Source organism: Physeter macrocephalus, unplaced genomic scaffold (assembly GCF_002837175.3).
Source record: "Physeter macrocephalus isolate SW-GA unplaced genomic scaffold, ASM283717v5 random_177, whole genome shotgun sequence".
NCBI lineage: Eukaryota > Metazoa > Chordata > Mammalia > Artiodactyla > Physeteridae > Physeter > Physeter macrocephalus.
Genome location: NW_021145447.1, coordinates 71,451 through 89,666, shown reverse-complemented (window position 1 = coordinate 89,666; position 18,216 = coordinate 71,451). Strand labels below are relative to the sequence as shown.

Genomic DNA, 18,216 nt, shown 5'->3' with positions numbered 1-18,216 from the left:
GTGGGATCTTCCCGGACCGGGGCACGAACCCGCGTCCCCTACATTGGCAGGCGGACTCTCAACCACCGCGCCACCAGGGAAGCCCCAAGGTAGAATGTTTTAAGCAGAAGGAACAGCAGGTGTCATCCCTGGGAGGCAGAGAAGGCATGACAGGCTGAGGCACTGAAGTTTGGTGTGGTGTGGAGTTAGGTGAAGGGTAGGGAGTGGACAGGGGAAGTTTGAGGGACAGCAGGGGCCAGGTCACGAGGACTGAGAAGAGAACATAAAAGCAAGGTGGAATTTAAAGCCCTCCACTTCCTGAAAAGAAACATCCCTTTGGGGATGGGTGCCAAGGAAGGGGATTACCCCATGAGGAAGGGGGAGAGAGAGGAGACTGGAGGGACATGAGGATTCCTTCCTCTTTATCTCCCAGACTCTACAGGCATCTTCAGGTTAATAATTACCTGAAATAAGGTGAAAATGGGCACAGATCTCCACCCCAACCCACCCTGGAATGGGAACAGGGGAAGGGGCACAGTTTGACAGTAATGATGCAGCGATGATGGATGTAATTCCCCCTAGGTGCTGTCTCCAGGATCAGGTGGGGGCACACCCACTCATGACTTCCCTGACCCCTACACAGCACCCATGGAACACAACTGATGGGAAACAGAGGCATGAGACTCTCCCAGTTTGTCATGTGCTTATGCTATCACATGTCCTCCAATTGGACAGGTGAAATATAAGGGATAATAAAATACACCCACGGAATGTGGGAAGGTCAAAAGGCGACTGGGGAGGGTTCAGTGCAATCATGGACTGCATGAATGAAAACATCCCCAAATTTGGCAGAGGGAGTCATACTGCCTATGAAGAAATATAAGATTTTGAAAAAGGTTTGTGTTGGTGGTGTCCCGTAAAAAAGATACTTCAGTGTATTATTTTCCTAAAGCGGCTGTAACAAAGTACCACAGACTGGTACAAACTATAGAAATTCATTGTTTCACAGTTCTGAAAGCTGGAAGTCCAAAATTAAAGTGTGCGCAGTATGCTCCCTCTGAAGCTTAAAGGGAAGAATCTGTCCTGGCCTTCCTAGCTTCTGGTGGTTTGCTAGTAATCCTTGGCTTACAGCTGTATGTAGCGCTTCAGTCTCTGCCTGCATCATCATAGATATTCTCCGCTCATGTCTCTGTATTTCTTCTCTTCTTATAAGTCACACTGGATCAGGGCCCGCCCTAATGACCTCATCTTAACTTGATTATATCTACAAAACCCATATTTCCAAATAAGATTACATTCGAAGGTCCTGGGGGTTAGTACTTCAACAACTTTTGGGGGATCTAATTCAACCCATAACAGCATGTAAAGGTGCCTGTGATGGAGCCATGGCGGTTGACCAGACACAAACCCTGCCATCTGGGAACTCAGGGCACCTCACAAGTTCTTCCTATTATAGAAGACAGAGAATCAAAGGTATCAGACCAGGAAACAAGGGCTGCATTCATTTAGACCATTGGTTTTCTAAGGGAGGTCCTGGACCAGAAGCATCAGTATCACCTGGGAACTTGTTAGAAGTGCAAATTCTCAGGCCCCATTCCAGACCTGCTGAAACAGAAACTCTGGAGTGAGGCCTGGGAAACTTTTAAGAAGCCCTCCTGGTGATTCTGGTGCATGCTCAAGTTTGAGAACCACCAACCTAGGCCAATCTCCCACTGAACAGGTGGGAAAACTGAGCCCCAAAATCCCTATACTACCCCTGTTTACTGAGCACTCATATGCCAGGCAGGCCCTTGACATGCATCACCATTTTGTGCTCATTGTACTCACCCAATGCAATAGATACTACTGCTTACCCCATTTTACACCCAAGAGAGCAGAGACTTGGAGAGGTGAGTAAAATTCCAAATTCTCACAGCTGCTAAAAGGTGGCACAGGGATTAGAAACAAACACCCCTACAGATCTAGCCAGACCCAGCTTAGGTCTATTATTTTACCCATACTGGTTGGTCTCAGCTGGAGGAGGCAGGATACTTGGGCTTCCAGGAAGTTTGGGGCTACCTCTGCCCTGGAAGAGGTTATAATCTGTAGGAAACCAGCTAGAAAGAATGAACCACAACCTAGGACACACTCCCAGGCCTTAGCCACAAGCCCTCCCTACCTGACCTTACCTATCCCAGCCCTTCTCATCCTGGTGCTCATTGGCCAGTCTCTTGCCTCTTTCCCCCACCCCTCACCTGAGAAAACTGTGGGTCTGTAATGTTCACAACTGTATCACCCATGCCTGGCTCAGCCCTTCGCCTCTAATGAGTCTTCAATAAATGCTTTGAACGAAAGAATAAATTTCTAAAACTATTTCCACCATACCTTCTACATTTTAAAATGCCTTACCCACAATGTGTACCTCATCTTATTTGGTTATACCACTTTCCCAGGGAAATCATCAGACACATACACAAAGATGTATAAATAAGGATGTCCACTGCAGTGCATTTACAATAGTGAAAACTGGAAATAATCCACATACTAGAGTACCGTGCAATTATTAAGTGTCAAGTTCTCCAAGACTGATGACACAGGGAAATGCTTATCATAGGGCATGAAGTGAAAAAAAAAAAAAAAACTGATCACAAAGCTCCACATACGATTCCGATTGTCTTTTAAGTACTACTAATACATATTGAAAAAGCCTGGCAATATGGTCACTACAATGTTAATAGTGGTGATTCTTGGGTGGTAATATGACCAGTGATTTTAATTTTCTTTACTATGCTTTTCTGATTCTCCCAAATTTTCTACAATAAATAGGTGCCACTACTGTAACTGGAAAAGGAATGTTTGGTTTAAATGTGCTCAAACAAGCTAAGGAGAAGGGGAAAGAACAGAGGTCTGAGAGTACATACTTGGTTCCAGGACTCTCACAGATATCACCTCACCTGACCATCCTATTAGCCCTCTCGATTCTCTATTCCCATCTGATAGATCCGAAAACAGTCTCAGGACTTCCCTGGTGGTGCAGTGGTTGAGAACCCGCCTGCCAATGCAGGGGACATGGGTTCGATCCCTAGTCCAGGAAGATCCCACGTGCCACGGAGCAACTAAGCCCATGCGCCACACACATCTACTGAGCCTGTGCTCTAGAGCCCGCGAGCCACAACTACTGAAGCCCGTGCACCTAGAGCCCATGCTCCACAACAAGAGAAGCCACCGCAATGTGAAGCCTGTGCACCCCAATGAAGAGTAGCCCCTGCTCTCCACAGCTAGAGAAAGCCCACGCACAGCAACAAAGACCCAATGCAGCCAAAAATAAATAAATTAATTAATTAAAAAAAAAAACCCAACCCACAATAAGCTGTAATTTTGATCTTAGAGTCTCTAGGTCTTCGGTCTGGCCTGTTGGCCCTGTGCACAACACACAGTAAAGAGCAGGCATGATTCTGCCTGTTGGTGCAGCACTGGACAACTGTTGTCTCAACCAATGTTCACAGGGATCCCATGAGGTGGTCAGGGCCGGGATGATGCCCTAATCACCTCACTGTTATAGAGAAGAGAAACTTGTAACTTTGAGAGGGGAAGTGAGATCTGGTCAAGGTCGCAATGAATGAGGTGTGGCTGTGCAATCTGCTCCTGCCCTCCTTCCCCAGCCCTTCCTCATAGCTCACACATCCCTACCCTTCCTCTCCGCCAGAAACAGCAAAATCCAGGAGGCCACTGATGCCAGTGAGACCAAAGAGTAAACTCCAGAGCAGTGAAATCAATTCAGCTTTAAAGGCACGTAATTGAGACAGGAGGTGCCTGAATGGGGGCACAGTCTTTCCCAAGTTGACCTGAGTGGGCTGCAGGGAAACTGGAGCTTCACCTGAGACAGGCAGACTCCATCGGCTCCTCTTACCTACCTGAGTTCCCAGTTCTCCAGCACCCAGAGAAAATTGCCAAAGATAGGATATAGGAAGGAAAGAATTGGATCAACTTTTATTTGGTTGTTAAAGAGGCAATACTTTAATTCTTTCAAAAGGAGTAGGCAGTAAAGAGTGTCCCTCCCACCCCCATTCCGCACCCTCCCCCACCCTTCCGGGCTCCCAGTCTCCACTCTGGAGGCAAACACTCTCCCTAGCTTCTCTTAAGTCATTGTGAAGAGAGTCTTGCATATATACACAAATGACAATCAAATTTAAAATCCACTTCCTCCCCTCTCCTGGTGATTTTAGACATGCTGAATAAGGGACTCAGCAGCCCTGGGTTTTCATTCTTGCTCAGTTGCTCACTGTACAGCCTAACTCAACTTCTCTGAGCCTTGCTTTCCTCATCTGTAAAGTGGGGTTGCTGTGTGGATGAAACTGGATTCAAAACTAAGTAATTCCAACTTTTTTAGCACTATAAATAAACATGGAAGTGTCTTCTGGGTCACAGTGAGGGGGAAGTAGGTCAACGAAGTAGACACATTTGGGCCCATCCCCAGGCCCTGAAAGTGTTGCAAGTCCCCCAGGAGAAGAGTGGCTGGCTCTTCTGGGAGATGAACAGAGGCTGCAGTGCTCACTCTGAAGCTAGTCTTTGTCTTCTTGGTCTAAAGATGACATTTCTGGTTTGGAGACCTGGAACCTTGACAAGGTTGCATTCCCTGTCACATGCCAGTCTTGGGGGCCACCCCCTACATGTTTATTATGATGCCCTGCCCCCCTGCCCTAGGGTCAGATTTCTATTAAGGGCCCCTTCCAGCTCTTGGGTCAGGGAGGAGCACCTAGGCAGTGTTGGGAAATCACTGACTGACCTTGGCCCAGCCAACCAGTTGTCCCTTGATCTCCACAACTCTACTTGGGGACCTGAAGGGTTCAGGGCCTGGGAGAGGGAAACCAAGACAGCCACACAGATATAGGGGAGCCTGGCAGACAAGATGGCAGATTCCTTCACAAGGTCAGCCAACAACAGGGCCTGAAATAGTCTCCTCTGGTAGAGGTCAGACCAGCAGACATTCCACAAATGGTCCTTCAACTCTGGTTGGGTACAAGCCCCTGGGTGGGATCAGTTGTCTGTCCTTCTATCTACTCATCTGTTTGTCTTCCCAAAACTGCCTGCTGCGGCCTAGCCAGAAACAAGCCCTATCCTTGGCATAAGGCCACATCCTCAGATGAGTCGGATTGGGCCGGCTGGAGCCAGTGGGTGGAAGACAGAGGACGTCCCAGGTGGAGGGCACAGCAAGGACCAGCCCTTGTGGGTGGGAAAATGCTGGGCCAAGGCAGATACTGAGATTGAGTGCAGGGTGGAGGCCCTGAGCTCCCAGCAGGTGTGCCAAAGGTCATGGAGAGGCAAGGAAAGGAGGGACAAACAGCGGACTGTAGAGGAATAGGCAAAGAGACCCGGACAGAGGAGGAAGCCAGGAAGAGAAGGAAAGGGTAAAGGCAAGGCCTCAGACTTAGTTCCATGGGAAAGCCAGCTAGTGTCTGTGGGTCTGTCTTAATGCCCAGTGGTTAAAGCCCAAACTCCCCACTCCCCCTTTGAGGCTCTGGTTCTGCCTGAGGCCTCCTCCTAGCCCGGGGCTCCCAAATCCCCACAACCACAGGACCCCTTTGCCGCCAGCACCAAGGGGAAGTAGTAAAGAGCACAAGAGCCTAGGAGTGAGACAAACTAAGAGTAAATCCCTCACTCTCTGGCTAGATGACCTCGGGCAAGTCACTTCATCTCTCTGGGCCTCAGTCTCCTGTTCTGTGAAATAGGGCTAATGGAAGGACCACCCATTGTTGTAGGGAAGCTGAGAGGTTTAGATGACAGGAAGGACCCAAAGCTTGGCCCAGAACCTGCCAGTGTCTGGCAAACAGGGGAAGTTCCAGTTCTGGACACCTGATGGTCAGTGCAATCTGCAGTTTAAAAGGGTCCCAGTCCAAGAGGACTCAGGGCCCAGAGCCCAGGTCTCCGGCGGCGGGATTTACTGCCCAGTGACAAGCCTGGGGAATAGATGGGATGTGGAGAAACAGAGGCCGCCCTCAGCATTGGCCGTTTCTCCTGCCCCAGAGCCTGTACACGTGCTGGAGGGGAGGAGGGAGAGTGCTCCGGCCAGGGCCAGGGTGGGGATGGGGCTGGGGTTTAGGTCCCCTTGACCGCCCCCCACCCACCCCCCGCATCTCGAATCTCAACTCGGGGCTCAAGTGGCCTGAGGGCGGGTGGGCGAGGGCGGGGCAGGGCCGGCCCCTCTCGCCCTGCGGGGCGGTGGGGGGCGGGTCGCCTGGGAACTGCTCCTCCCGCCTGCCGCCGCTTTAAGAGGCTGCTCCGCGGCAGCGAGCGGGGCCGGAGCCGCAGTCCGAGCGAGCAGAACTGAGCCGAGCCGGCAGGTGCACGGCTGCGGGGACGGCAACAGCATGACCGGCCACCACGGCTGGGGCTACGGCCACAACGACGGTAGGCGCAGACCCCGGCCGGCCCCCACCCGCTGGGACTCGCTCCTGACCCTCGCGCCCAGCCGGGTTTGCGGGACCCTCAAGCCCCCTATCCTCTAGGCGGGACCGGGATCCCTCTCCCATCCGTCCCCCAGAACTCGGCCCACCCGCCCGGCCCGAGCCCTGGCTCCCCCCGCACCTGGCGCAAAGTCCGCGCTGCACCCCGGCCGGCCCCGCCGCCAGCGAGCCACCCCGCGGCCGAGCGCGTCCAGCCGTCCCCTCCGCGCAGCCCCTGATGGCCCAGCTCGCTCTGACCCGGGCCGGGACACTCACTCATCGCCGGAGTGCGCAGCGGGTGAAGGTAGCCCAGGGCAGCGGGGGGCGGTCCCGGCGGAGCGCTGTGCGCGGTGTCTGTGCGGGGAGCGCGCACGCTTGTGTGCCGGGACCTCCGGCGAGCTGGGCTCCCCGTGGGCAAACGCGCGGTGTCCTGCGCAGAGAGTTTCCCCGTCGAAGCGTCCGAGCTTTCCAGTCGGCAGGTATGTGAAGGAAGGGAGCATCTGGGGGCTCACGGATGTGTCTGGGTGTCTGCCTCGGGCAGGGTGTTTGAGCACGTCCAGGTGTGAGGCATGAGAGCCCGTGGCTCACACCAGCCTCCTGGTCTGACCGGGAGAATAGCTCCTTGGTCCTGCCTCAATTTCCTTAAGATGCAGAGGAAGGGAGAAGAGGCAGACGGTGAGAGCCAGAAGGCTTGAGTGTGGGACTGGGACAAGTCAGTTCCTTTTGGGCTATTTCTTACCAAACTGGGGTCGGGTGTGGAATAAGGGTTTCTTGCTTTTCTCGAGATGAACAATGAGGAGCCAAGATCCAGGCTGCCAGGACGAAACCCAGGCAAGGCAGGTGGGGGTGGGGAGAGGGGAAGTGCTGGTGGGAGGAACACCCCCGTCCCACTCATCTGAGGAGAGACAGGCACTCTGTGAGGGTGGGCGGGGGTCCTAGGCTACAAAGTCTGGGGATTTGGAGGTTACAGTGGGCCAGAAGGAGTTAGGGAGGTGCTGTGGTGTCTCTGGCCGCTCTGGGACCCCAAGCACACAGGAGAATATTTTTGAGGGGAGAACCACAAATCTGGACATGCAAAAGCTAGAAAGAGACTTTCAGAAAAAGGCAGCAGAGATCAGCAGAGATGTAGAGAGAGGCAGAAAAGAGGCAGGTTGACACGACCCATACAAGATCCTCTCCCCCCCCCAACCCCCACACCTGCTCCCAGCCAGCTTCAGGGTGCTTCCCCCTGACTCCAGCCTTCTTGCTGGTCCTGCCCACCAGCACTGTGTCCAGTGTCCCAATAGGCCCACCCCATAGCTGGCCACCCTGAAGCTGCTGCCCCTTGCCCAGTCCTGGGCCATCCAGTCTAGGTGCGATGAGGGAGGGAAAGACAGAGGATGGAGGTGCTGGCATGCAGCATGCTCACAGGACTTCAAAAATAACCCAGTGGGTCTGGGCCATGATTCTGAGTCATCCACTGGGGACACAGCTTTGTCGGCACCTGCTGCTGTTTTCTCAGGAAAACTTAAGAAGCCAAAAACGGGGAGAAGCACCAGCCGGCAATAGCTCTAAAAATAGGCTGCATCTCAGGATGTTCCCCGGGGAGATGCCGAGCCTGTCGGCTGCAGATGGAGTCTCTGGGAGGCAGGTGGTGGGTGCTCGTGGGTGTGCATGCAGGTGTGTGTGCGTGTGTGTATGTGTGTGCACGAGCATGTGTTTTGCTGTAGTCTCTTAGCGCAGACCTGGGTTTGCAACAGGGGATAGCTGTGTGTGAGGGTGCATATGTGTGTGTCAGAGGTAGTTGGCAGGGCTATGTGTTTGTACACATGTGTTACTGGGCCTGACGGCTCTGTGTGCGGTGAGCTCAGGTCACTGTGCATACATGTGCGTGCACGTGAAAATCTCCCCGGATCTGCACATGCCTGGGGAGGGCAGCTGGGGGCAATGCATGCACACGCTGGGTATTTAGACCAGTGCCCAAGTGGGTGTGTGCACATGCGCGAGTGGCCCTCAGTTCCTTCATCTGTGAAATGGGGATCATGCTCGTTTCTACTTCACGAGGCTGGTATGAGGAGCAAATTCTTGTCACAGAGCCAAAGCGAGGTTGATGTGAACTTTTGTTATCATTATCACAAACACCAACTCGAACTTGGCCAAAGTGCAGAAAGAGGCCAGATACCTGGTAGGGTCAGGTCAGGGAGTTTGGGAGCCCGGGGACCTCGCGAAGCAATACTGCCTGTTGGGGAGGACCCACTACCCCAGACTGCCCCTGAGCCTGTAGCTTTTTTGTGCTCCCTTCCATGCATTACCTCTCTGGGCCTCCTGTCAGCTCTGGGTGGAGAGTTTTAGTGAGGCCATTTCGCAGACAAGGAAATGGAGGCTGAGAGGGGAAGTGGCAGAGCTAGGATTGGAGCTCCAGACTTCATGGCTCCAAAGCAGGGGCTAATCTCTGAAAGGACAGCGCGGAGACCATCCCCTACAGGCGCCCTCAGTCTGCAGCCCAGAGATTCAGGCTGGCCTGAGTCCTTGCCCTCTCCCCATCTGCAGGCCCCTCACACTGGCACAAGCTGTATCCCATTGCCCAGGGAGACCGCCAGTCACCAATCAATATCGTATCCAGCCAGGCTGTGTACTCGCCCAGCCTGAAGCCACTGGAGCTTTCCTATGAGTCCTGCACGTCCCTCAGCATCGCCAACAATGGGCACTCTGTCCAAGTGGACTTCAATGACAGTGATGACCGAACTGGTAAGTGGCCCTGCCGGACCCTGGTACCCTTCCCCCTGGGATCCTAACCTGTTTTGGGCAGGCTCAGGAGGGGCAGCATGCTGTGGTAGGGAAGGAAGGTTCCACTTCTCACCAGCTGTGAAGCCTTAGGCTGAGCCTCAGTCTCCTGATGCATACGATGGGAGCATTAAGACCCTATTTTCCTCGCTAGGGTCATAGAGAGGAGAAATGAAAAACTGAAGTGATGTTTGTAGTGCTGGCATATAGCAGATGCTCAAGAAATGCTAATTCTCTTTCTTCTCTTTCAGTTAGCGCTTTAGGTCAGGTTTGTTTTCACTCCCTGCCCCATCACTGAGCTGCTGTGTGGCCTAAGGCCAAACCCTCCTCTCTGTGGGATCTGGCCAAGCCCAGCAGAGAGAGAATGGAGCTAAAATGTTCTGTGTGCCAGGCCCCTTGCTAAGGTCACAGGCAGTTCTTTTATTCTTCTCAAGAACCTACCTCTAAGATGGGCAAGTAGAGACTCACTGAGCTGGGGAGGGCCAGAACCAGCCTGGTCCCACTCCAAAGGTCTTTTCTTCAACCCACCTGCAGCCTCAAGATCCCAACCATCCTGGACCAAAGAGAGGCCAGTGGGAACTTGTAGCAGCTCCTTCCAAGGTCTCTTTGCCCTGAGATTAGAGTTCGGGTTCCTTCATGATAAATTCTTGGACAGAAGCCTCGGGAGTGCTCCTTTGTAAAGGGATTTTTGTCCTTATGACCAGGCCTGTGAGGGATGAAGTGGGCTAAGGAGGGAACCTGCTAAAGTTTCTTATGTAAGGAAGTGACTGGTACTTTGCCCCTCTGTCGCCTCCCCCAACCCCCCATACGCACAATGAAAGCACTCAGGGAAACTTAAGTTTCGAATAGAAAATCAAAGGGCAGAGAAGAGGAGGAAAGCCAGATAGGAATGATCTTAGTTGCTTAACTCTGAGTTCCCTGGTAGGCTAGGGAAAAGAGGAAAGAGGCTCAATTATAGTTCTTGTTGCAGAAGGTAGGAAATCCAACAGATCCTCAGAAGAGAGACACAGCATTCTTGGTACTGAATTCTAAGAAAAGCCTCCCACCCAGAACTTTGGGGAGGGACATGGAGCTCTTGATTACCTTAGATCACAGTTTATGAAGGAGCAGTTTTCAAATGGTTGGATCTTCTAAACAGCCTTCAGAGGGCACTGAAGGCTCAATTCAGACATCAATAGCTCAGTGAAGGCCACTCTTGTCAGGGGAAGGCCCAAGGGAACATTCCTCTGGACCACTAATCCAGGGGCTCACTTTCTGGCCTGGTTTGGGTTCCCTCCCCTATCAGAATGCCCAGGCCTGAGGGGTAGGGGACCAGTGGGAAGAAAGTAGGCTTGGGAATGGGACAGTTGGGTGTCTGCCACTCCCCAGCTGTGTGACCTTGGGCAGGATACCTACCTTTCTGAGTCTCAGTCCCACATCTGGCCAAGGGAGTAACAATGTGTCCCCCTCTAGGTCACTGTGGGGATTAATGTCTGCAGACTGCTGAACACATAGGAAGTACACAGTGAATGGCAGTGTGTTCTATGGTCAGGATGGAGAGAGGAGGCTAAGGGAGCCAAGCTCAAGGTTTAGGGAGGCAGTTCACTCCCTAAGAGACTGCACTGTGGAGTCCCAGGTGGGTCATGCTCAGAAGAGTGGGTCCTCCCAGCCCATATCAGGGAGCTCAGCCTGCAGGCCTGGCTACTCCTGCCTCCCCAGGATGGAGCAGCCTGACTGGGCCCTGGCCCACAGCCATCAGCCCCAGGCTCAGTCAACCGCCCAGCATTGCCATGGACAGGCCCTGCTTCTCAGATGAGGCAGGACAGCAAGAAGGGGCCTCTGGGCTGTCCCATGGTCCTCCTCCTTGAAGGGCCCACAGGGGGCAAGGCCCTGCCCTGGTCACCGGTCCTGGAGGGGTCTAGTGGAACTCTGAGCCCAGGGCCGTCACCTGATCCAGGAGCTCACATTCTGGCCTGGCTGGGGCTCCCTCCACTGCCAGATCTCTTTCAGCTGGAAATTCAATCAGTCCCAGGAGGCCTTGTGAGTGGCCCCAGCTCACCAGGTATCAGAGTGGGAAATTCACAAAACCAGCATAAGTGGGGCCTGCCAAAGAGGGCGTGAAGGAGGGACATTGGAGGTACCTGGGCCTGACCATCAGAGTGGGGACCCTTAGGAGCTGACCTCTAGACATCAGGTCCTGGGGAGCCTCCAGGTTCTGGGGAGGCAGCACGGCCTGGTGATTAGGGCCCTGGGCTCTGAACTTATATGAAGTAGATGCAGGCTTATATCCTCGCTCAGTGCCTTGCTGTGTGACCTTGGGCAAATGCCTTGCCCTCTCTGTGCCTCAGTTCCTCCTTTATAAAATAGAAATAAAAATAGGTTTTGTCTTTCATGAGCTACTATGAGGACTAAAGAAAAGAATCTTTCTGACCCAGCTCTGGGTCAGGGCTCCAGACACGGGAGGTCTATTGTTAGTGATAATCGGGGCCTGAGAGGCAAAGTCCCAGCTTCCTCTCGAAACTGGGCAAGGGTGGAGAGGATCCAGTTGGAGAGATATACCCACTCAATACCAGACTCCTCTGTCACCTACAGGGCTCCAGGATTTCTGCCCTGGCCCAGATAAGGGCATAGGGAACTGGGCGGGGACTGATCCAAGTCCACGTAGCGCAAGGAATGTTGCAAATGAAAAGTTTATCCCTCTCCTGAGCACTGCCCTGATATTGGCGCTGCTGCCTGTGGGCGGTGTGGGCTCTCTCACAGCAATTGCTACATACCCCCCTTCTCCCCGCAGTGGTGACTGGGGGCCCCCTGGATGGGCCCTACCGGCTCAAGCAGCTCCATTTCCACTGGGGCAAGAAGCACAGTGAGGGCTCAGAGCACACGGTGGATGGCAAGTCATTCCCCAGCGAAGTAAGACCCTCCTCTACCTGAATCCTTTTACCACTTGGGGAAGGAGTTGGGGACTGGGGAGTCAGGGTCTTGACAGGTGCCTGGTGTGGGGCACTGGAGACAGTGAAGTCACTCGGGGGCCTTTGGGAGAGACGCCCTTCACTTAAAGTTCAGGTCTTCCACCTGAACTCTGCCTACTGTTGTCCCGATCTGTGTGTCCAGAAGGGATTTTATGACGGACAAATCCAGTCCCACCACAACATTACTAACAACCCTTCAAGGATTAAGCCTGGCATTCAAGGCCCTACATGAACTGGCCTTGCCTGGCCTCATCTCCCTTGACCTCTTCCCATATTGACCTGCATGTGATGAATCCCCTGCCCACACCTGGCTCTTTCATATCTCCAGGCTGCTGTTCTCTCTGCCTGGAATACCTTGCCCCAAGAGTTCCATCCAATAACCCACTTCTTATTCTTTGGACTCAGCTGCAGGCTTCACTTCCTCAGGGAGGTGTCACACTGGATAGTCACTATCTGCTTCACAGTTCAGGGAGGGCAGGGCCTGATCTCTTTGGTCCCTTGGGGCTCAGGAAAGGGTCAGACCCAGAACAGGGTAAATGCTATCTGTGGCCCGCCCCTCCTGCAGAGGGGCCAGGAGTCCGGTGGGAGTGAGGGAAGCCTGGCTCTGAGCTCCCATGACCCCTGGGAGGCACTAAGCACTGGCCTGGCCTGTCATTGCCCCTGTAGCTGCACCTGGTTCATTGGAATGCCAAGAAGTACAGCACCTTTGGGGAGGCGGCCTCAGCACCCGATGGCCTGGCTGTGGTTGGTGTCTTCCTGGAGGTGAGGGGGTTACCCGGGCCCAGAAGGCCGTGGGAGGACTGGTACCACCCCTAGTTCCAGAACACAGTGAGATCTGGGCTCACACTACTTCTCCCTGACAGACGGGGGACGAGCACGCCAGCATGAACCGTCTGACAGATGCACTCTACATGGTTCGGTTTAAGGTGAGACCGGGGGTCCATGCTCTTGATCTACAGCAGCCTGGTGGGGAGGAAGGAAGAGGCTAGATCACGGAGTGGGCCCAGCCACTCCTCCATCCTGGCAGCAAACCCTGGCAGAGGTGAAGGGGGCAGGTCAGCACGTGTGGTGCCCTGCAACTGACTCCTCGTCATCAGGGTCCATGGCCTCACCGAATGCCCAGCGTGAAGTCTGGTTGGGCATAGGATTGATAAGATGCCTGTCACATTAATGGTACTCTGACCAGCAGCGCCATTAAGTTCTGTTGAAGGCAAGGGAGAGAACAGGGTGCCCAAAGAGCTTTAGGAACCACAGCTTTTACATACAACGGAATGGGTGGAGAGGGCCGGCCAGGCTGGAAAATAGCCTCTGGGATCACAGACATTTGGCCACAATTTGCATCTATGGGCCAAGGAGAAGCCTAAATCCTATTGACAGAAATGGGTGGGGAGGGTGTTGGTCTCATCCTGTTGGGAGGTCTTTGCTGACTCCTGGGTCCCCCACCCTGCCCCAGGGCACCAAGGCCCAGTTCAGCTGCTTCAACCCCAAGTACCTCCTGCCTGCCAGCCAGCACTACTGGACCTACCCTGGCTCCCTGACAACACCCCCACTGAGCGAGAGCGTCACCTGGATTGTGCTCCGGGAGCCCATCAGCATCTCTGAGAGGCAGGTGAGTCCTCCCAGAGTACCAGATGGAAGGATGCGACCCTCAGGCACACCCGGGCCGTGTGACTCTGCCAACCAGCAGCCCACAGCCTGCGGTCCCACCATCAAGGCTCCCATCTTTCGCTAATAAATGTTTAGATTCTTGGGTGGGAGTCAGCTTGGTTGTTAGTTATTAGGACCTGGACACAGACTAGAAGGGGAGATCCCTGGATCCTGACACCACCCCTAGTGTGCTAGAATCTGCATGCTGCATTTGCTGGTGATTCTTAGCTAGACAGGAACTGGAACTAGGTGGAGCAGGGTCCAGGTTCAGAGGCTCTTTAGTGAGTAAGTAACTGAGGTTGGGTTCCCAAAGAGGAAATGAGTGGGGAGAAGTAGGGACAAGCCCTAGGGGCAAGAGGAGAGAGGGGCACAACATGCCAGATGTTGTGTCTGGGATCAGAGAGGACCACAGCGACCCCATTCTGCCCTGAGCATCTCTTCTGCCTTAAGATGGAGAAATTTCGGAGCCTGCTTTTCACCGCAGAGGATGATGAGAGGATCCACATGGTGAACAACTTCCGGCCGCCACAGCCACTGAAGGGCCGTGTGGTCAAGGCCTCCTTCAGGGCCTGAGCTGCCTACCTGCCCAGCCGGCCACTGAAGCACCATCTTCCCAAGGGCTTCCATGTCAGCAGACACCAAACCATCCAAGGCTCCCTGCCTAGGGCTGCTGTGGACCCCACTTCAGCTGGCTTGCTCCTTGGCCACCCTGGAGGCTTCTCGATGGGACCCTCAAGTCGGAGGACACCTTTCAGCTGCCCTGGGGACAGGAAGGACAGGAGCTGAGCATGGTCCGAGCCTAAGGCTGCCTCTACTCTCCAAGACCCAAAGGCCCCTGGGAACCTCCTCTTGTCTTCCCCACTGGCAATGGCAGCAGCCCCACCCTGAGCTCACACTGTGATGGATGAGACCAAACTCTCCAGGTCAGGCAGCTGGCATTGCCAGAAAGACTCAAGCAATAATTAGAAGTGGGCAGAGCTGCCCTCTCGGTGTTACCTCTTCTGCAGGCCTCTGCCATGCACGCACCTCACTGCCAGGCCATTAAAATCAGGACCCAGCCTGCTGGAGGTGACATGGCCTTCTCCCTCCAGCCACCTGCTGCCATAGGCAGGCACTGGCTACAGCTTACGTAGTATCTCCCTTCATCCCCACCCAGCCACCAAAGCCACCTACATGACAATCCATCCACGCACTGATTAATAAATTCATTCATTCATGCAACAAATACCCGTTGAGTGCCTGTGTTCTGTCAAGTGCTGTTCCAGGCATCGGGGAGGCCATGGTGATGAGTCAAGCACAGGATGTTGAGAGGGCCGTGGGCACCGAACAGGTGAGGGTGATACAGATGGCGGGGCAGGGGCCGTGGGGGCAGAGAAAAGGGGGAGCCTACTTCCCCCACCCTGAGCTCACACTGTGATGTCCTCATCTGGTGAAGAAATTAAATTCCAACCAGTACTCCAAGGCAGAGAGAAGGGAACAGCATGTTTGAGCTTAGGGAAGAGCAGGTGTGCCAGCTCCCAGGTGAGAGCCCAGGGTGTTTGTGGAACAGAGAAGAACGAGTGGGGCTGGAGCCCTGGGACTCTTCTCCCAAGGCTAATGGGAGTCAGGAAGGATCTGGGGTAGAGGAGGGGCAGGGGCAGATGTGCAAAGGCTGGGGGAACCCTGTGGAGTGTGATTGGGCAGGCAGCGCTGGCAGCAGGAGAAGGTCGTAGCCAGCGGCCAGGAGAAAGAATACAGGGTGGTGGAGGCCGGGAACAGGGGGCTGGATGAGAGAGATTTAGGAGGTGGAGCCCAGAGATAGCATTTGGCTATCTGTGAGGGTGAGGGTGCAGGGTGTGTCCCTGGGCGGAGAGAGAGGACAGGAAAGCCTGGGCAGCAGCAGACCAGGATGGACACACAGCGTTTGTGGGGCCCTGAGAGGAGTGCTAGGAAGCGCTGGGGTGTTGGGGTCTGAGCCGAGGAGAGAGGTGGAGGGTAGAGGGGGCTGCTTTGGAGCATCTTCACTCAGGGTGGTGGGTGAGGCCGAGGGGAGGGAGGGGGAGGGTGCTCAGTGCGAGAAGGGACCCCAGGATCTAGCACAGAACCAGCGCACAGCCCTGAGGAGGAGCTGCTGAGAGGGAAAGCCACAGAGTGGCGTCTGAGATACCTAGGTGAGAGAGTTTGGAAAGGGGCATTGGGGGCTGCTGAGGAGTCTGAGGCAGGGCTGGGGCTGGGGTGAGGCAAGGGATCTCTTAGGGTGCAAAATTTAAGGAGGCACACACCCTCAGGCCCCGACCCTGCATTTGTATGACGCTGAGAGTGGTGCGTGTCTCCTTAAATGTGCACCGTAAGTGCCTCGCTGGACTCGCCCTAGTCCCAGCCCAAGTCCAGAAGGTTTAGAGATCCAGCCATCACTGTGCCCCATGAGCCAGGACAGGGGCAGATGGTGAACAGTGAGGGGGCTGAGGAGTGAGGGGAAGTAAAACCGGGACAGCAAATGTGTACGTGTGGTTGTAAAGGGGAAGAAAGTGATAGCTGAGGGGGCACAGGGTCGAGGCTTTTGGAAAGATGGGCCGGTGGCGTGTCTGAACGTCCTTGGGAAGGAGGCCAAGCTGCAGGTACCAGCGGGGCTGGGGGTGCATCGGTCTACTCACTTTGGCCACAGCTCCTGTCATTGTCACTATACCAGAAGGGCACTCCAGGGTCATGGGATACTTCTGGGTTTTGGGTGAGGCCACGAGGAGAGGGTAGAATTAGGCCTTAGACTTCTAGCTTCGAGACCAGGGAGGCAGGGAAGGGAGAGGCTTGCTCTGTTGACTCCCCCCTTCCATTCTCATGCTCAGGGCAAACCTGTCCCCAGAGTGCCGTTGGGGCACAGGAGGGGCAGGGCCCCTCAGCAAGTGCTGCTCCAGCACAGGGCCAGACACAGTTTCAGCCCGGCTGGCACCCCTGGCCCAATCTGGGGGCCGTTTTCTCTCTCCATGTTTCAGGAGATGGTGAAAAGGATAGTGTCTGGAGGACAGTGTTTGCTCAGCCTGGGGGCAGGTGGCCGCAGGGAAGTAACGCTAGTAATGCTGCCCCTGAAGGCAGGTAAAGGGCCTGGGGCAGTCTGACTCCCTATGATCTAAGAACTATCATCACCCCCATGTTACAGATGAGGAAGATGAGGCTGGGGGAGGTTAAATAAGCAAGTGGCCAAGCAAAATTTGAAGCTGGATCTGTCTGCTAACTCTCCTGCTCTACGCCAGAGCACTGAGCATAGTGGTGGCCAAAGAGTCCTAATACTACTGGCCCTGCCGGGGATCTTAGCACCCCACCGCCACCTCCCAGGGATGGTGGCACCGCAGTCCTGGCGCTGCAGAGGACTTGAGAAATGGGAGCTGATTTTAAAATAATTATCCCAAGGCTGCCAAGATTCCTCATTCCTTACATCCTTCCACTTAATTCATTTATTATTATTATTTTTAAAATTATTTATTTATTTATTTATTTATTTATTTATTATCTTTGACTGCGTTGGGTCTTCGTTGCTGCAGCGAGTGGGGGCCACTCTTCGCTGCAGTGCGCAGGCCTCTCGTTGCGGTGGCTTCTCCTATTGTGGAGCATGGGCCCCAGGTGTGTGGGCTTCATTAGTTGCGGCACACGGGCTCAGTAGCTGTGGCTCACGGGCTCTAGAGCGCAGGCTCAGTAGTTGTGGCTCACGGGCTTAGTTGCTCCACGGCATGTGGGATCTTCCCGGGCCAGGGCTCGAACCCGTGTCCCCTGCATTGGCAGGTGGATTCTTAACCACTGCGCCACCAGGGAAGCCCCATTTTTTAAATTTAAAACTATTTTAAAACCAAAGTAAGCGAGGGGAGAGATATGGGAACATATGTATATGTATAACTGATTCACTTTGTTGTAAAGGAGAAACTAACACACTATTGTAAAACAGTTATACTCCAATAAAGATGTTAAAAAAAACCAAAGTGGCCTCCTTCTGTTATAATTACAGTGCAAGGTTTGAGCCTATTACATCCAATAGGGATGGCCAACCTCAAGGGACCCAGGGCTGGGTCCTGAATCCTCATCCATGGCAAGATTGCTTCCTGGAGCCAATGCTGGGCACATTTGGGGTACCCAAGACAAGGTGGGCTCTGCTCGCTCCCAAGATCCCAGAGAGGGCCTCCCAGGGCAGCCAGGTGACCCTCTAAGAGATCTGGACTGGAGGGCCCAGGGGAAGGGGTGGCAGAGGAAAGTAATAGATGTGGGAGATCAAGAGGTACAAAGTTCCACTTGCAAAATAAATGAGTCACAGGTACGAGATGTACAATGTGAAGAACATAGTCAAGAATTATGTAATATCTTTGTATGGTGACAGATTGCAACTAGACTTAGAGCAGTGATCATTTTGAAATGTATAGAGATATCGAATCACTATGTTGTGTGCCAGAAACTAACATAGTGATGTAGGTCAATCATATTTCAAAAACAAACAA

The 18,216-nt window shown here is 53.9% G+C and overlaps 1 protein-coding gene across 7 annotated transcripts; it reads left to right on the top strand.

Moving 5' to 3' along the window:
* The first annotated feature begins 6,227 nt into the window (after positions 1 to 6,227).
* Positions 6,228 to 14,984, top strand: CA7 (carbonic anhydrase 7). 7 transcript variants are annotated; one of them, XM_028484316.2, is made up of 9 exons: positions 6,258 to 6,366; positions 7,187 to 7,232; positions 8,931 to 9,128; positions 9,699 to 9,764; positions 11,935 to 12,053; positions 12,779 to 12,874; positions 12,976 to 13,038; positions 13,566 to 13,721; positions 14,210 to 14,984. In XM_028484316.2, exons 2-9 carry the CDS (start codon positions 7,187 to 7,189, stop codon positions 14,330 to 14,332), a joined length of 867 nt encoding a protein of 288 aa, XP_028340117.1. In that variant the 5' UTR covers positions 6,258 to 6,366; the 3' UTR covers positions 14,333 to 14,984. The 7 variants fall into 7 exon arrangements, with proteins under 7 accessions (XP_028340118.1, XP_007125921.1, XP_028340117.1 ...); XM_028484315.2 differs by having other exon boundaries at positions 7,187 to 7,241; XM_028484317.1 differs by lacking the exon at positions 7,187 to 7,232 and having other exon boundaries at positions 6,228 to 6,366.
* Positions 14,985 to 18,216: the final 3,232 nt, after the last annotated feature.